At 41.2% G+C, this 20132-nt stretch overlaps 1 protein-coding gene, 1 long non-coding RNA gene and 1 pseudogene across 2 annotated transcripts; 1 reads left to right on the forward strand and 2 right to left on the reverse strand.

Annotated features, from left to right (window-relative positions):
• The first annotated feature begins 6744 nt into the window (after window positions 1-6744).
• On the forward strand, window positions 6745-12128 carry LOC131223176 (2-alkenal reductase (NADP(+)-dependent)-like; annotated as a pseudogene).
• Window positions 9706-11123, reverse strand: LOC131223177 (uncharacterized). The gene is made up of 2 exons (XR_009160319.1): window positions 10996-11123; window positions 9706-10042 (listed from the first exon to the last, which is right to left on the reverse strand). It is a non-coding gene; the product is annotated as an uncharacterized LOC131223177 (long non-coding RNA).
• Window positions 12129-12656: 528 nt separating the features above from the next.
• LOC131223174 (beta-glucuronosyltransferase GlcAT14B-like) lies at window positions 12657-17994 on the reverse strand. Its single transcript, XM_058218487.1, has 4 exons — window positions 17314-17994; window positions 16291-16366; window positions 15816-15931; window positions 12657-13541 (listed from the first exon to the last, which is right to left on the reverse strand). Exons 1-4 carry the CDS (start codon window positions 17912-17914, stop codon window positions 13027-13029), a joined length of 1308 nt encoding a protein of 435 aa, XP_058074470.1. The 5' UTR covers window positions 17915-17994; the 3' UTR covers window positions 12657-13026.
• Between the last annotated feature and the right edge of the window lie 2138 nt (window positions 17995-20132).

The raw sequence follows: 20132 nt of genomic DNA on the forward strand, positions 1-20132 counted from the left end.
AGTGGACCACACTGCAAAAACAATGTGAATGAACGTCCACCATTGAAATCCCCCTCAAGTTACATGGTTTTTGACCAATATGATATTTGTTTTCTTTTCCCTCTCTATCCAGGTCTTTGTGACCTTATGAACAGACTGGATGGAAATTGAATGCTATGGTGGGCGCACTGGAATTTAATAGTGGAAATCATCACCACCATTGCCATTTGTGGTATGGTCAGATGATCTTTTGATTTGATTCATTGTTTGGATAATGCTTTAAAATGATATCTATCGATGGATGAATAATGCGGCCCCTGTAATGCGACCCACTTGATATTTAAGGCCCATGGGCGAGGCCCATTGTGATGTATTCAAGGCCCATGGGCGTGGCCTAATGTGATATACTTGAGGCCCTCGTATGAAGCCCAATGCGATGTATGTGAGGCCCAATGTGATGCATGTGTAGCCGCTGCGTTGCGTATAAATCCCTTATGTGGGCCACTCCTTAGGAGCAATGTTGGTTAGATGTCCACATTGTTGAGTAATGATGGTTAGATTCTACATTGTGACTTTTCCTTAGGCTTGATAAGGCCCATCCTCATCATTCTCTAGTGGGTTAACCTAAACGAATGGGCCCCATTGATATTGCTTGGTCCATCATCGGTCGTCCACATATGGACCCCGCCTCGCGATCGAGACTGATTATCGTGACCGATTGTCGATTCTGAGTATCGAGGTAGATTACCGATCGATGCCGTTTATTATGACCGATTATTGATTTTGATTGACGTGACTGATTTACCGATTCTGATTATCGATCGATCCGATTGTCGTGACCGATTTGCCGATTCTGATTATCGATCGATCCGATTGTCGTGACCGATTTGCCGACTCTGATTATCGATCGATCCCGATTGTCGTGACCAATTTGCCGATTCTGATATCAATCGATCTAATTGTCATGACCGATTTGCCGACTCTGATTATCGAATCATCCCGATTGCCGTGACCGATTTGCCATTTTGATTAGCGATCGAGGCTGATTATCGTGACCGATTTATCGATTTTGATTATCGATTGATCCGATTGTCGTGACCGATTTGCCGATTCTGATTATCGATCGATCCGATTGTCATGACTGATTTGTCGACTCTGATTATCGATCGATCCTGATTGTCGTGACCGATTTGCCGATTCTGATTATCGATCGATCCGATTGTCGTGACTGATTTGCCGATTCTAATTATCGATCAATCCGATTGTCGTGACCGATTTTTTGACTCTGATTATTGATCGATCCCGATTGTCATGACCGATTTACTGACTGTAATTATCTATCGATCCCGATTATCGTGATCGATTTGCCGACTCTGATTATTGATCTACTCCGATTGTCGTGACCGATTTGTCGATTTTGATTATTGATCGATCCCGATTATCGTGACCGATTTACCGATTCTAATTATTGATCGATCCGATTGTCGTGACCAATTTACCGATTCTGATTAGCGATCGAGGCTGATTATCGTGACCGATTTACCGATTTTGATTATCGATCGATCCCGATTGTCGAGGCCGAGTATTGAAGTCAATTTCGATTGTCAAGGTCGATTGTATAGACCGACTCCGATTGTTGAGGTTGATTCTGAGTGTCAATTCCGATTGTCGAGACCTATATGATGTATATGCGAATCGTAGTCGAGGCCTACTGTGATGTATTCATGGCACATGGGCAAGGCCCATTGTGGTGTATTCGTGGCCTATGGGCAAGGCCATTGTGATTGTATTAGGCCCATGATGTATGACGCATTTGATGTATTCGTGACCTATGTGTAGGGCTCACATTTCATATATTTGAAGCCCATGAGCAGGGCCCACCTGTTGTGTATATGTGGCCCTTGAGTAAGGCCCATGGTGTTATATATTAGGTCTTTGTGTGAGGCCATGAGTCTACTATATATTAGGCTTTATGTGGGTCATTTCTTGAGGGTAATGCTGGTTAAATGTCCACATTGTCGAGATCGATTGTCGATGCCGGTTCTTAATACCGATTATGAGTATATGACAGCATAGCATCATGATACATGCCCATACGCATCATCTGCATGTTTGTTATGAGATGTGATTGACCATTGCATATGCTATATGATAGGTTGTTCATGGGGCTTCCTGATAGGTGGAGTTGCCCCACATGAGAGCACGACATGTGCAGGATTGATGCATGATTAGACTGTGTGACTCATGCATATCGCATTTGTGTGACATGGCCACCATACGCCCTAGCGACATTAGGGCCATAACCTCCACAGGTATTTTGTGGATGGCCAGATGGGACACTGAAAATTTGTTCTACATGGGGTGCTATAGATATCCCTAGGTAAAAGTCCCTAAACCCTCTTGGTTCCAGAGGTTGCTCCAACGTCTAGACTGAGTGGATGCATGAGCGCATGAGGGCCGTATACCGTTAGACCGCATCTCCCACTGTTTCGTAGTCGGTTGGAAGGGGGTACGACCTTACTTGCCCGAGAGGAGGGGGCAATGCTAAGCTGAGTCTGATCAGCTCGAGGAATGGGTCCGCTATCGATGAGCCGGGCCCGATATTGGCAGGCGGATAATGAGGTCTCTTCCACTCACCTTATTGAGCGCGATAGGACAGCAATCTGGTTTGGAGTGTAATAGACCCTGGTGATTTCCCAGAGAGGAACCGTATTGATATGTGAACTTATTGGGCATAAATTGCATATTCATTCATTTATTCATTCACTATTCACTCGGGCTGGTGGTGCGTAACTATTTGTTACGTGTACCTTCGCACGGCCAGGATTTCGGTTGGGCGCGCGACTAACCTGAGACCAAGAGTTTACCACATTGAGTCTGACTATCCAAATTTAGGTATGAGACTGGTTTGGATAGAAGTCCTTTGTGATGGACCTCGTAGCTTACAATACTACGTACTACTATCCCAACTTCAACTTCACAGTTCAGCTTGGTCATTTCATTCACATCGCATATTATATTGCATCCTCAATACATAGTATTTAGCTTACTACTTCTGCATTGCATAGTTGATCTACATTCCTTCATTAATATATGATATTGGTTTATTATATTTTTGCATCACATAGCCTAGATAAGGCTAATGGTATTTATGGGCCTATTAGCATGTTTTCGCATTACTCTGATATCGTATGATTTATAAACTTGCTAGTATTTCTGATATTGTATGCTTTATGGGCTTGTTAGTATTTTCACTTACTCTGATTACTCTGATATTGCTTACTGGGCACTTACCTTGTGCACACACTTTTACCACCCACTAAGCTTTCTATAAGCTTATACACGATAGAGGCGTGCAGGTGACGTTAGGTTGCAGCAGTGTTGAGCTTGGAGCGTGCAGTGGATTTCTGGAGCTTTGATTTTTGACATATGTATTTTCCTTTCAGCATTGTATTCAAATGTTTATATTAGTGGATATGTGATGATGATGTTGTTCTTGTGATTTTAGTATACTTGTGGTTATGCTTCTTATGAGACAAATGTACATTGAAAAATCCTCCTTGTAGGATCCCAGGATCGGAATTCGGCGCATGCGCGCTGGGAGCTGAGAATGGGGTACTACGGAGGCTGTCGGCACCGAATTCGGTGATCGAAAATTTTGTGAGTCCGGTTTTCGAGTTTGGGGCGTGACAGATACTCTTGGTTGGGAGAGGGGCTAAGAGATTGACTCATTCTACCACGATTCTCAATTATGGGTGAGGTTGGAGGACTGATTCAAGCAGAAAACCTAAAAGAAAAGATAAAAAAAACCTAGTTCCTTTTAATTTTCTTTTATACATTCAAATTATTTTTTCCAGATCTATGCAATACACAGTGTGAATCGGTCACCTGTTCATCTTACTAATCTATAGAAGATCTATGTTAGAAAGATAGAACTATTAGAACTAAATGAAATCTCTAGTTTAAATATATGTTTTGTGTCATCTGGCTATTTCGGATTAGATCTGTACGGATCATATGATCTTTAAAGCCAAAATATACAAGGGCCCTAATTTCCAAATTGATCCGATCATCAAATGGATCACAACAAACAAATCTAATCGTAGATATAAATTCATGTATTAAATCATATGGTTGACCATGATGCATGTTAGATTTAATCTGAACCGTCTATATAAAGAATTGATCAGATCTATGGTGATATCCAAAATATAAAAAGGATTTGACCGTTTAGTAGGCCATAAATAGATGGAAGGAAATGTATAAAGCATTTATTGATTTAAAGTTTGAAATCATGGACGGTCAGCATCTAAACAATCATTGATCCATCCATATTTGGGAATATGGGAGTCATTGGATGGTTTAGATCTGAACAAATGATCAATAAAGCATAAAAAGTAGGTAGAATAGAGAAAACCCTAAAAGTTGTAAAAATCAAATCATCTGGACTAAGTGTAACAGCGTCGGCTTGACTGATTGACTGGGTGATTTAATTGATTGAAGGTGGTGAAAAATGTCTAGTGACCAAATTTCGAAATTTGAATCAAGTTCGACCAATCGATAGGTGAGTTTTATCGATCGATGGTACGATTCGATCAATCGACAAGACTGTCTCGATTAATCAAATGGAGCAAAAAGTGTTCAAAGAGTTATGGTGAAAATTCAAATTAATTTCAATTGATCTAGATTGATTGACAATCCACTGAAAGATTTCGTTTGTTCAAAATTTTTTGATAATTTAATTATGCAATATAAAGTTATAATGAAAGTTAATTGTCCTAGACATTGGAAAGATCACATCAATTTGGTTTAATCAAGTGGGCCCCACATATGTTGTGGATGAAAGTAAAAGGAATTCAAGTTCGGTAGTTATATTTTCCCATGAATTATAAATTGGGGCTTGATAAACCAAAAGGGGACTGATTATACTGGTTGCTTAAATGGAGATATGATTTGATTGTGGCATGTATTTAGGATATTGTCAGTTGATTGAATTTAGGGTAATATATCAGAGTTCACATTAGGCCCATTTGATTTTCCATGATACATGTAAATCAAGGTCAACAAGTAATTATTACTTTTTCACCATTTTTGAAAATATGAGAGTAATTACACCTTGAAAATCGAAACAAAAGTGTTGACTTAAATATGTGGACTCCACTGTAGTGTATATGATATATCCACACCGTCCATCTATTTTATTAGAACATTTTAGTACATGAACCAAAAAATGAGGCAGATCCAACACTCAAATGGCCCACGCTAAAGGGAATAGTGGCCTTAATTCGTCCACCATTGAAAGTTACTTTCTTCACTAGACCCACATTGAGGTTTTTTTCATCATCTAACCCGTTCATTGGGTCACATAGGCGTGGATAAGGGGAAAACACAAATATCAGCTTGATCCAAAACTTTTAAGGGCCCCAAGAAGATTTTAATGGTAGGCATTCGATTCGCATTGTTTCTTGTGGTGTGCTCCACTTGACCTTTGGATTTGCCTCAATTTTTTGCTCATGCCATAAATTCAGCTGGCATAACAAATGGTGTGGATAAGTAACATACATTACGATGGGCCCCACATTAATATTGTAAATTTCTCGATTAAAGTGTTAAAAAAGTAAATTGTTACATTTGCATTGGGAAAGATGTGGTAATTACCTACGTAAGTAATTATTACCCATTTACATGGTAATTACACTTGAGCCGGAAAATCAAACAGGCTTACCCAAGTACAAGTGAGCAATCTCAACATGTTTTTTTTTTTTTTTTTTCCTGCAGTGATTAAAGTAGTTGTTTGATTATCATGATTATTTCTTATATTGATTGCTTTACTGAATCTATCTAAGATTGAAATGTTATCGCTAACACCTCATGATGCATGCGATAAATTGCTTATATGATGCATCGATTATTATCATATCATTCATGTCATGCATTGGCACTCTTGAGCTGACTCTTGGGGGCATGCCCTAGAAGACATATAGGTACTTACGGTACCGGGTGACCTAAGGGACCATCTCTAGATGCCCATGATGTGTGAAAGCCTATTAAGATTATGGAAGCCTACCTAGAGGGATAAATGCAAGGTGATGGATATCGAATTCAAGTAAGTGGACGGATCAATCTACTTGATGTATTCATGCATTCAGGCACTTCCTATTTTAATTATGACGTGTACAAATTATGATAGGTTTACTCAGTTAGCCTGGACAACTGACATTGTATCGATGGAAAAATCGTACAAATTTTATTGAAGCTGAAACTGTATCTTAAATATTAGGACATGAGACTGAACCAGTGGATGATCCACAAGGACAATAACGGACGCGGATTCTGTCCTACCCTCGCCCTTCTCTAGCTCCAAATGGGTAGTTCTGTGGGTGGGCCCACCGTGATGTATCCGTTTATCCAAGCCGTCCATCCCTTTTCTCAGATCATTATAAGGCATTGACACAAAAATGACGTAGATCCAACGCTCAAATGGACCATGCCATAGATGACTCTTGCATTTAATACAACTGGCATTTAATGCTTTGTGCATTTAATGCAACCAAGCTTATTATTTGGTGTGGCCCACTTGAGCATTGGATCTACATCATTTTTGTGTTAATGCCTTATAATGATCTGAGAAAAGGGATGGACGGCTTGGATAAACAGATATATCACGGTGGGCCCATCGACATACCTGTCTGTTCGGAGCTAGAGATGGGCGGGGGTAGGACGCAATCCGCGTCTGACAATAACCTTATCTTGAAGAAAATGAACTGAATACGGTGAATCAATAGCACATTGAAGTAGAATTACTATTATTTTCTTCATTTATTTTTGGAAGTTCATTATTATTTAAAAATTTAGAGTTACGGATGGTTTAAAGTCTTTTAATGGTTATTGAGTGGATAGTCGTGGAAATGGTTTCATGAGGTCTCAAATGGGTGGACTTAAAGCAATAATTAGTATGTTACAAATACTAGAGATGTATAAATATGACTATTTTGAATACTAGTAATGAATGTTGATTGATATGTATAGATGGTGGTTGTTAGCGTGAACTTAGAATACAAAATCCTATAGCTCTAATCAAATAAAATGACTCATCGATCTATGAATCATGTGCTACTATACCTCTAATCAAATAAAATGACGCATTGATTTACGAATCATGTGCTGTAACTAGAATACGAGGGTATACATTCCGTACCCCAATTCTGGGACATGACATTGGGCTTGGCCAGGACTCTTACAAAGATTTCAGGTTGGGCTATTTTAGCTAGTCACAGGCCTGAGTGGGTTTGAAATGCAGGCCGGGCTTTGATAGAGGCCCTAACCCAGCCCGTTGACACGGCCTCACCACCTATTCCGCATATTGGTGAATGGGTTTACAAAGGATACACTCCCCATGGTGGCCACACATACAAACTTATGGTCAGAATCCCATCTAATTATTTTTCCCAGTAGTGTGGCCCACCTGAGTTACGTATGTGGCTGATGTCTGTCCTTCATGTCCTACCATGGATGAAATCAGCTGATGAACGGAGTGAATTTCACACAGACAACATGGTGGTCACAAAGAGCCGGGTAAAACAGGTGCTGTGGAGGATTCCTATCATCTTAAACCCATCATCGATTGCTTGTGATTCTTTAGAACCACTTTTGTTAGGCAATTGTAACCATCCCATCCATGGTTTCAAAAAAAAAGCCGAACCAAAGATGGATTGGATCATCCAAACGGCAGAATTTTTGTCTGATAGCCTATGAAATGTGTTCCGGACTTAATGGACAGTTCAGATCGATTGATGAACTGTCCTAATCAATCGATGCAACTAGGGAGCACTATAATTTATATTTCTCTGAGAGCACTGGACCATTTCTGAAAATAAATAAATAAATAAAGTCATCTTCTTTTCCCTGACGAATCTTAGAAATACAGCCATTCCCCATAAGGCCATAACTTCCTAAAATACACATGAATTGAGGTTTCAGAAGAAGAAAATGGAGGTGCAGAACAAGTACGTGACTATAAAAGGCTACATGGATGGCCCACCATCAGAGTCGGACTTCGAGCTCAGGATCGGCGTTCGCGCGTTGAAGGTTGACAAAGGATCGAGCGATGTCATCGTCAAGAATCTCTGTGTGTCCATCGATCCTTCCCCAGATCAATCGCATGAAGAACTAAAGCTCTTCTCAGACGTCGAGTAACTTCGCGACCCGAATCGTCCCTGGAGAGGTAGGCCACACGGATTCTACTAAGATGATGAAGAAAAAAAAAATGGGATTGGGTTTTTCTTGGGTTGAATTGAAAGGCTTGATAATGGTTCATAGAGGGCTGTGGATCGGATGTCAATAGGCTGGGTTGACCAAGGGACGTGGATTAGCTACCTAACTACTGAATGACGTCACCACGTTCTGTGAGCTCCACAATGATGTATGTGTTGTATCCACACCGTCCATACATTTGAAGAGATCATTTTAGGGTATGAGCCAAAGAATGAGACAGATCCAAAGCTTAAATGGATCACACCACAGAAAAGAGTGGTGACTGAATGCCTACCATTAAAAACTTCTTTAGGCCACAGATGTTTTCGATCAAGCTGATATTTGTGTTTTACTTTATTCCATGTCTGTTTTAACTTATAAACAGGTTGGATGTCAAATAAACATCATGGTGGGCCGTATGAAGGTTTCAACGGTGAGCGTCACTGCCCAACTGTTTTCTGTGGTGGGGTCCACTTGAGCTTTGGATTTGCCTCATTATTTGGATCATGAACTAAAATGATCTCTCCAAGTGGATGGATGGTGTGGATACAACACCATACATCATGGTGAGGCCCAAAAATGTGGTGACGTCATTTCAGTAGCCAAACTCGATACTGTGTTCTGTAGCTAATCCACGTCCCAGACAAAGGCCCGAGTGCAGGCCTAGCCCGGCGTGGGTGGGCAGGGTCAACCACTAGCGGTGGCAATGGGTCTGGTTACGGGCCCATCATTTCAGCCCAAGCTCAATCTGCGACCGAATACCCCGCAGCCCGACCTGATCCACTTCAAAATTCAAGCCCAATCAGTTGCACATCATGTGTATGTATCGATGTTTATCTTCTATTATATATTTTGGGTTTTGGGTTGAGTTGGGTTGGATACGGTACTTTCTAAATGGGCCACAAGTTCTAAGCCAAGCCCAACTCACTACCCATTTAGGTTGCCCCAAACACAACTCAGAAGTGGGTCAGGGCAGTTGAGCTGTGGGCCAACCTGGTCCAATGCCATCCCTATAATTACAACCTTTGAATGTTAAAGGAGTTGGTTGGTGTTAGGGCTAGTTTTTGGGCCTCCAAATGGGTAAGAAGCCCATACAATTACTGGGCTTGAATGCAAGCCTGATACAACCAATGGGCATCAAATGGGCTGGACTTAGGACTGGCCAGCATTGTACGGATGTTATTAACCATGATAATAGGCTTTCATGCTTGTGGAATTGATTGAGCCCAAGCCCATCTAAGCATGGGATGTCATGTTTCATAGCCATTCTCAATTTTGTTTATATTATCAGCCCTGAAGATGGGCCCATGAAAGCCATAAATGGACCCAGGTGCAGGCGTTGGTTGTTTACAAGTGAGTCTTGGCCATGGCCAAACCCAAGTCCTGTGGTCACCAGAAACCAGGCCGGTCGACTCAGCACAGGGGCCACCTATGGAGGCATCGATGACAACAACAATAGACGGAAAAAAAATATCAAAATATACGAAATCTAATGAGCCAACCGACCCATATTCCCATCAGGCCACCTAGGCACCCACAAGTGGGGCCCACCTGATGGGTGTTGCACATCGATGGATGTGGGCTCAGCTAAACTCAGTATTACTTATGTACTTATTGGTTGACAGGTGATTGGCGCCCTTGCGATCGGTAGAGTTGTTGCGACGGACAATTCAGAATTCACTGAAGGCGATATCGTTGCTGGGGTACTGGGGTGGGAGGAGTACAGTGTCGTGAGAGGCGGAAGCTGGTTAAAGAAGATCAATTCCATGGAATTCCCATTGTCATACCATTTAGGAATTCTAGGTACGTACTCAATACATTTTCTAGGCCAGACATACAGCCGTTCTGGTTTGGGCCCGGGTCTTTTTAAAATATAGATTTCACCGGCCCAGGCCCAGCCCATTGCCAAACCTAATTTTCTCTTTATCATGCAAAATAAAGCAAGAACAACGTTGGCTGTGAGATTGCATTGGTTAGATATGCTTTTTTCAGCCCATGAAAAGGTGGGCTACAACATCATAATGGTCTGGCCTGAAAGTCAACCCGGCGTGACCCACTTTTTTCAATGATGGAGCGGTCATTTTTATATTTGAAAGAAAAAAAAAAACTAAATATCTGTATATTATATAATAATAATAAAACAATCGTATTTAATGTACTATAAATATTATTATTTTTCTGCGTGTATATCACGCAAGTAGCTATGGACAAATTTACCCATGCTAAACTTTGTATTTTAAAAAAGATAGTAAAAGCAATTTCAATGTAAAAAGGGTATTTAGGTAATTTAAATGTCTATAGTATTTTAGTTATTTTAAATTTTTTATGCTAATGACCTGAACCTCTCCTCTTCTTTTGTGCATGGACCTATGTTTACAGTCGCAGTTCCACCTAAACCCATAAACAGCATAGTTCAGTTAGGTCACATGGGCGTTGGATCCTTACTCTTGCTCCGGTGGTAGACTCTTCCGAGTTTCAACACTCGGTTCGAGTATCCATAGGTGGTGAAATCCCACTACGGCATGAGTGTGTGGGGGTGTGTTAAAAAAAAAAAAAAAAAAAAGGTCACATGGGCATTGGGACCCACACATTGGCTTGAGTGGACCGTCTAACATGACCAACTAAAGTGCATGTGGATGCATATTCACGTATATATTGCATGTCATTTTAGAACGGTTCGCCCTTTGATTAACACAATATCGACCTCCTCAAAGTCTCGCTTGCTCTGAAATGATCTTCTCCTGCAGGGCTTAGCGGGCTCACGGCGTACATCGGTTTCTGCAACATCTGTAAACCTAAAAAAGGAGAGGACGTGTTTGTGTCTGCAGCTTCTGGATCTGTCGGTAATGTCGTCGGGCAATTGGCAAAGCTATCCGGTTGTTATGTAGTAGGCTCTGCTGGGAGCAAGCAAAAGGTAATCACCATGCTTTCTCTATTCACCTTGTCATGATATGGGTGAATCACTGTAACTTGGGGCCTGACTCAAACACTCACCAAGTTGAGAAAAATTTACAAAGATAACGAGTGCTTGACTCAGTGATTCGATTGAGCTAAGCACATGAAAGATATGCAAATGCAATTTGAAGGAACTTCACTCATCATGAATGCTAGGAAGTATCATCTGTTCTTATCATTTCTTAATTCAATTCCCTTGCACATCCAAACACAGCCTTAATATCATGTTCTGATGTACAACTCATGCTTTAGGTCGACGTCCTTAAAGAGAAGCTTGGTTTTGACGATGCTTTCAACTATAAGGATGAGCCTGATTTCAAATCCGCACTCAAACCGTTAGAATCTCTCTCATTGAGACTTTCCTCAGTAGGACCCATCCAGTGAAAGGTCATGATCATGGACTATTAAGTGTCCAATTTGGTGGGAGCTTATAGGAGGATCACATGGTCCACCTCTTTTAAAAACTTTCACCTGATCATGGCAGGTATTTTCCGGACGGAATAGACATATATTTTGATCAGAGATGTTAGAAGCTGCAGTTGCCAACATGAACACATTTGGCAGAGTCGCCGCCTGTGGTGTAATCTTTGGATACATTGATGCCGGAAGGCGGGCCACACCTGACATGCTAAATGTCATCTACAAGCGGATCACCATTCAAGGATTCCTATGTCCTGATCACATGAACACCATGGCTGATTTCATTTCCACCACCTCTGATCATCTCCGAAATTCTAGAATCCATGCGATTGAAGAAATCTCGCAGGGTCTAGACAGCGTCCCTGCTGCATTCATAGGGCTCTTCCGTGGTCATAACATCGGCAAGACGTTGGTTAGGATATCAGATGATTGAAAAATCCAATAAAGAACCCAATTTGCTTTGCCTTTCTAATCGTTCTCTTCCCCAGTTTATTTCCATAATTTGCAGTAGATGAGACTCAAACCTCCAAAGAATCCTCCTGAATGAAACAATGGCAATATATATATATATATATATATATATATATATATATATAGAGAGAGAGAGAGAGAGAGAGAGAGAGAGAGAGAGAGAGAGAGAGAGTTGTGCTTTTGAACCTGATAAGGCTTGTTTGGATGCACAACTGAATGGAATTACAAACATTCAGTTCATAGTGAGAAAGTGGCCTTCAAATCCCAGTTACTTTCCTTTCATCTTCAACTTGGAAGTAATGTGATTGCAATCTGGAGCCTCATCAATGTCCAGAAATGAAGCCTTAAAGCAACGTTTGGATGTTTAATCCAATCGAACTGAAATAATCAATTCAATAAAGAGTAATTAAACAAAGGGTGCCAGAACCACTCCACTATAAAGTGGGATTAGCACCGAAACTGCAATCACTATTGGTTTGAGTCCAACTTGAAATTGCATGGAATTATAATTTAGATGTTTGGTTGTCAAAGTGAATTGAAACTGTGCCGCCCCACTTTGTTCTTTCCTTGAAAATGAATTGAACGAATTGCAATCCAGTTCAATGAAATATCCAAACGCAACCTAAATGTCAATACATCAATGCATCAAAATAGCTGCAATGGATGCCCATTTCCTCACATACATACATTAACCATGCTATGGGGCCATTTCACAAAAATACAGCACACAGATTGTGCATGGATGAAAATGTAGAGAGGGCACATACAACAATGACATACATGTAGTCGAGACATGCTCCTTTCACCCCAGTGGCTCGTAACCAATCAGATCATCCACCTGTCACTGTTGAACCAGAAGGCATTTGAGGCTGCAACAATGGGGAGCAGTTGACCATGTTGAGTAAGCTTCTGATTTCAGTAGCTTACAGTGTCAGTTGAGTGTACTGGTCAGATACAATGCTTCTCGCCAAAACCATTCTCCGAAAGTAAGCCAGTGATAAGGCGTTTGAACCTTTCCGCACCTGGCCCAGGTCTGAGTTCAGTTATATTGTCTATAACATAATGCATATCGCTGGCATTCATCTCTTTTCCTCTGAACCATCCGCCTGGAACGAACCCTTCAGGATCCCGGCCCAAGAGCTCCTTATCAATCTTATCGAGCACCGGGTCATTCCCGTGGAACTTCCTCGCGAATGGGGCATTGCTGTCTACCATCCTCTGGAAGTCTGTGACGGTGAGGAAATGTGGGTGCTGCTTGGGAGGGTTGTCCCAAGATATGAAGTGCAGGTCGTGGTTGACAGTGGTGTTGCAGAACTCTTGGGCATTGCAGATGACTGTATGGAAGTAGCCCTCGGGTGAGGAGAGGAAGTTGGCGTAGTACATCAGGACTGTTCGTGGGAGATTATCCCATCCCCATACACAATAGTCGATGAATGGACGAGAAAGCATCATCCAGGCAGAACCTGTAAAGGAAACTCCGCATTTTGTTGAGTGTATGGTTTGAAATCTAGCATAGGAGATGAATGAAGATAAAATAGTCAAATACGATTTTTTCAATACTCCAGGATCTGAGCTAACGTGAACTCTAGCATGGCAACTGTGAGTAAAGAGGGGTTGTTTGGATGCATGGAAAGCTACTAAAAAACATGTACATCCACATCCAAAGGAGCTTTGTAGTGTTTGGATGCAGCATTTGCTTCAGACAGAGGCATCCAACTGTCCATTGGACAGGGCTGTCCACAAAATTGAAAATTACAGTGTACAAGGGTGAGGCTGGAATGCAGTTGTCCATGGACAAATGATTCTAATAAATGCTCTCTGCCCCCACATCCACACAGCAACTGTACTTCAGCAAATGCAACCCAACGTTACATGTCCCAGATTTCTGGAGTGAGCATGTTCACATTTTTTAGGACCCACCTTTTAAAGGATAGCATGCACTTGATTTTTGGTTAATCTTAGAAAAGAATTCTTTCAAGCTTTGATACTCTCCTTAATAGAGAACAGTCTGCAGTTGACCTAATAATGAATCTTAAAAGAGGGTTCAGGTCTCATCCCATAGTACTACTCACCTGGGCTAACCAGGTTCAGGTTTTCCTGGGTCTCTGTCCTTTCGGACTAAGGTCTAGTTTTTCAAGACCTGGACACGGATCAGATTGGGTACCCATTCTGTCTTTCGATCTAGGTTTCTAGTTGGGTTCAAGACAAATAAGTGCATTAGGTTGGGTCCACCCAACAGAAATATTATATATATATATATATATATATATATATATATATATATATATATATATATATATATATATATATATATTTGAGCTAATAACAGAAATATTATTAAAGAAAGATTCAAAGATCAAAAGTACAGCGCCAAAAGGCCAAAAGAAGATGAACAAAAGCTTGGATAGGTCCTGGGAAAGTATTAGATCACACACACATTGCCACTTTGACATGTACACAGAGTGTAAATGGGCTCTCTTGCATATGAGTGGTTTAGGAAACTCATTTCCTTTGCTAGAATAATCAATATATATTGCAAATATATATTATTTCATTATTAAAATTAAATAGACCCGATCAGGACCCAACTGTAAATGGGTCCATCACATAGACACCAACCAAACCCGGCTTTTAAACGGGTTGAAAGAGTGAGACCCAAACATGACACATTTTCTTAATGGGTCCAATATATTGCAGTTAAAATTGGTCAGGGTCTATCGGGTACCCGTGGGCGACAGCCATAGTTGCAAAGCAAAGAAACCCTATGCAGCTAACCTGTCTGATTTTCTCCTTTCCTCCCATCAATACTTAGTTCATGACAATCTCCAAGAAGACAGAACCTAGATCATAGAAGTGTACTTAATTCATACTCTACTCTAGCAGAGTAAGACAATCCAGAGGCATGCCTAGATCTACTACATGCGGTGTCATACATATCTAAATACAGACCACCCAAATTACAGACCCTCTATAGATGGACCGTAGCCCTAAAATTAGATTCAGCGGATGATCCTAACCTCTGGTTAATGGACATTTATTTGTGGAATTTGGACTGTTGACTGTTTCTCATTTTAACTGTCCATTTGACGGCCATGGTCAAACAGTTGGGACCATCCATTCAGTGAGATTTTTGGTTATGACTGTCCACGGGTGAGGCCCAGGATTTGGACGGTTTGGAACTTTGGCGAAAGGTACATATATGCCACATGAACAGTGACTGTGTGCATGCATATGAATTGCTGTACACTCCTGGAGTATCAAGCAATTCCCTGGCCTAAAATTTTCTATCCAACACCATGTCCGTTATAGTCCATACAACTTAACCTTAATCTAAAGCATTATATTATAGTTGCGTGAAGCATGAACAGAAGCTGCAATGGATTTTTGTGGGGGTGCAGGGAAGCATCTGTTTTAAAATTATAGCAAGTACAAATCGGTAGGAAGTGGGAGTGAGTTTGAAGTGCAATTCGAAGTAGGAGTGGCGCCCAATTAAAAGGATCATGCAACTAAGGATTATATCGATTTCTCTAACTTACACTTGGAACTCGTTCTGTTAGTCACCTTTCCATTTTAAAAAAAAAAAAGAAAAAGAATCAATTTGTAATCACAAAAGCATTAGACTTGATTTTCTTTTTTATTTTCTTTATGAAGTAACTCAACAAGATTTTAAGATTAGGCAACAAGAACCACATTCTATCAACAAATGAAGAATTCAATCTCCTTATAGTATATCTCACCTGTAAAGAGCTTAAATGCCGTAGGCAAGCTCCTTTTCTCTGAAACCCAGAACACATCCGATTTTTGCAAGCTATACAAGCCAGGATCAATGATCAGTGGCTTGGCTCTATGGAACCTATGAATCAAGGAAACAACTGCTTCAAAAAATGTAGCTTGGCAACGTAAAACCAATCTTAAAAAATGCTATACAGCGATTAAAGTGGCATTTGGATGCACAAGCGGAATGAATTGCAAACAATTTGTTTAATCAAAAGAGGAAATGAAAGGGAAAAAAATCTATAGCATTTCATAGTTAACATAACGAGTAACCCTCAAATTGCACTTTGGAGCCCGCTCCCTCAATATAAATTCGAGGAAGGTAGTTATGATTTACTCTTTTCTACTCTATTTCAATAATTATTGCAATTAATTTCGATAGTGCATCCAAACACACCCTAAGAGAGTCTTCCAGTAATGAAGAAGTAGCATGCATACTCTTTCCATCCAATGTCGCTTGTATGCTCAAGAAAGTTCAGGTCTCTGGGAAAACTTGACAGCGTGTGAAGCAGATCTGCACCACCCACAAACAGGGAAAAACAAACACATTTCTCATTAAAAAGAATAGAAGAGGAAAAAAAAAACACCCCACAAATCAAAAGCATTTGAGAAATGGGCACAAAACAAAATCAAAAGCATTTGAGAAAAGGGCACGAAGCAAAATCAAAATCATCAAAGACTGAAGTAAAATAAAAACTCAGTTGCTGTTCCTGACACACATACGCGCACAATCCATCAATGAAAAGCACAAGAAAAGTCTTAGTAAGGCGAAATCAGCATCCAATTATCATACAAAAACATCATTAAAGATCATGATAATTGAAAAAAAAAAATGGAAATGAAGCAAGATCCACACCCAATTAACCCTCCCAAATGTACAAAAGAGAAGAACTTTCAAAAAAAAAGAAAAAGATTCTAAAGATAAACCAGTACCCGATTCTCATTGCAAATGAAAACAAACATAAAAGGAGAGGAGGGGGGGGCAGACCCAATTGCTGATAACATCGGAGAATCAAAACCATCCATTTTTTTTTTTTCTCACCATCGATGAAAAAACAAATCAAGATCGTCCAGTAAACAGTTCACGAACTAGAACCAATACTCAATTCTCATCGAAAATCACAAAAACTATCCCTTTTTACCTCACCATCAACGAAAAAATAAATCAAGATCATCCAATAAACAGTTCACGAACTAAAACCAATACCCAATTCTCATCCAAAATCACAAAAACAGAAAAATGAAAAAAAAAAAAAAAAACCCAATTCCTGAAGAATCAAAACCATCCATTTTTTTTTCTCACCATCGACAAAAAAAACAAATCAAGATCATCCAATAAACAGTTCAAGAACTAGAACCAATACCCAATTCTCATCCAAAATCACAAAAACCCCACAAACCAAAACCACCCAACTAGAAGAACAAACCCCCCGGCGGGCCCCACCGATCAAATTCACTCACCGTCCTGCGTGACCAACGGGTAATCCGACGCGCTGAGATTGATAAACCAGTCCCAATCCCCACCTTCCTTCAGCAAGATCGCGGCAGCGTGGAGCGTGTTCGCCACCATCGTGGGCCCCCTATACGTAACGAGATTCGCCCGCACGACAACCCGCACATTCCCCACCGCGGCGAAGACTGGATCCCCCATCACGAACTCGGCGAGCTCCATTCGCTCGGCGGGCGGCGACTCGAGGTCTAGGTGGACAACATACTGGTTGAGCGGGTGGTAGAGAGCTCTAAGGGTCCTCTTGAGACTGCCGCCATCGCCGACAGATCCAGAGATGAGGTAGGCCAGGCGTGGGACCGGGCGGGAAGACGGTGGCGGGGAGTGTAATTTCGATTCCACGAACAGGGGCAATTCTGGAATTTTGTAAGAGGGTTTGGAGGAGGAGGAGGAATTAGAGAAGAGGGAGGCGAAGATGAGGAGAGTGGAGAGGAGGAGGGAAGCTGCTAATGGAAGGAGGCATTTCTTCATTTTCTTGGGGGCAATATTGGAATTTTCCATCGATGAGACGAGTCTGACGATAATCTGGCTGAGACAATTCTGCATCCGCTTCATGCGTTTGGGGTTTTTCCCTTATCGTTAGAGGCTTCGAGCTGTGACCGTTGAGGGATTTGAACGGCTGAAAGGCGATTGGTTGGGTGATGGTGAATGAGAGGGAAGGAGAGTGTGCGCACCCCCGCTTGAGGGAGTAGTCCGATGGAGTGAACTGAGCACCGACCGAGCTTGGATGCAAGCAGCCGGGATGTATTTGATGCTCCGGCAGCGTATGACGCTTGATACACAGGCACTCAGGAATTGAATACGTGGCATACACTAACTACAACTTAGATGACCAAAATCAGATTTTTTGAGAAATTGTAGAATCCTATTCGTGGATACGTGTTTATTAGAAATTGTTATGTCGGATATTTAATTTCAACCGTCCAATAAATGTCCACCAATTCAATTGTCGGATGTTGAAATAAGTGTAATTTTGGCTGACAAGGTGTGGGACCCGTAATTTGAACAGTCTGATCTGAATTAATTGTGTTGCACGAATGCACTTTCAATTTAATTTCTAAGTGCCTGCGTATCATCCACCACTCTGCCCGAGTACATAGATTTCTCTTTTAGCCGAAATGAGCCTGTCCAGACGGAAGGAAAGAGGATTGGTTCGGTAATCCGCGGGACTGCAAACAATATGATAGCACGAGAAGCTTTGCTATAACGTAGTGTCCGTATAAGGTGATCGCAAGCGTTCATCCAAGGGGAACATTATGGATGGCTCATCTTTAAATTAGCAACTGATCAGATTCGTCCATTTAATGAGCTGTAATTATTTTGAGGGAAGGATATGAAAGTTGGCCCAGATTGGTAATACAATCAATGGCCATCCACAGTGCACTCGATTCATGAATATTCATTACCAACGAGAGTGGCTGCGGATAAGGTAGCTTGCGCGAGCTACCATCACAGGTACTCCAGCGAACAAAGTGCCATTTTCGATCCCCCGATTGCTTCGATCGGGCAGCCGAGCCGGGGGCACAGTCTCCGCGTGGCACGTTGTACGGAACGAACAGTAAAAGTTGGGAAAAACGACTGGGAATCGGAGGCATTGATTGTGACGCGATTTTTGTTTGGTGTGGTGTCTGCGAGTCTCGGGATACAGCGCGTGTAGCCCCCAACTGGGGCCCATATTATGAATGGTCTGATGATAAATCGTTGTTCATAATCTATTTATTACCATAAATAAGAGATAATCAAGCTTTAGAGGCGATCCTAACTTTCGGTTTTTTGAATTTAAATCCCAGTTGTTGAAAGTTTTCTTTACATTATTTTAAGTTTTCTGTTCAGTGTAATTTTCTTAATTTGATCCTTGGGACATGTTTTACAATATTGACGGTTCTGATCATTATATTACTCATCATGTGGGCCCCATTTGGCGGAGACACGACCGATCTTGAGTCGCGAGAGGGGAATTAAAACGCATTGCGTGGTGTTGATATCATTGCTCCCGGTGCAATACTAATTACGGATGCAAATATTGTCAAGTGCCGAAAAGAACCGCATCATTCTAGCCAACACGAGCCATTTTTTAAGGATCCGGAAGGTTCGCCCTGACGGTCTAAAGGTTCATGAGTTGACATGAAAAATCGTATTATTCATTTGCGTGAAACTTTCACATATGATGTAGATCTTTTGGTACCAAATCATGACCATCCATTTCCTGTGCATGTATGTGACTATTTTTTGGCTGTTGTGATAAAAGCTGATAAGAAAATGACACATGACATCATAAGCGATATAAGAGATGAATATAAAAAAAATCTTTAAGATAATTGAAAAGCTTTTTATGAAATCGGAGCTGGTGTGAACTCATGCTACACATCATTGGATAATGGATGAAGGAATGTAACTGAGTTATCCAACGAGCAAGGAGAAAAGTGTAATCAAAATTATAAATAGAGGTGTACATGAATCGAGCTAGCTCGACTCACTCAAACTCCGCTTCGAGCTGGCCCTAGTTTGGCTCAACTCGGATCAAAATCCAGCTCGAACTCGACTCAACTCGATTTGACTCGACTTGACTCGATGCAGGGGTATATAAACCCTTTAAAAAAAAAAAAACCTAAATCCATTTACCTTACCCGAACGAACCCACGCCCAATGCCCCTAAACCCTTACTCGAACGAACCTACGCCCGACCACTCCTTCTCTAACCTCTCCCTCTTCCAATCTTCCTCTATCTCTCTCTCTCTCTCTCTCTCTCTCTCTCTCTCTCTCTCTCTCTCTA

Source organism: Magnolia sinica, chromosome 13 (assembly GCF_029962835.1).
Source record: "Magnolia sinica isolate HGM2019 chromosome 13, MsV1, whole genome shotgun sequence".
Lineage (NCBI taxonomy): Eukaryota > Viridiplantae > Streptophyta > Magnoliopsida > Magnoliales > Magnoliaceae > Magnolia > Magnolia sinica.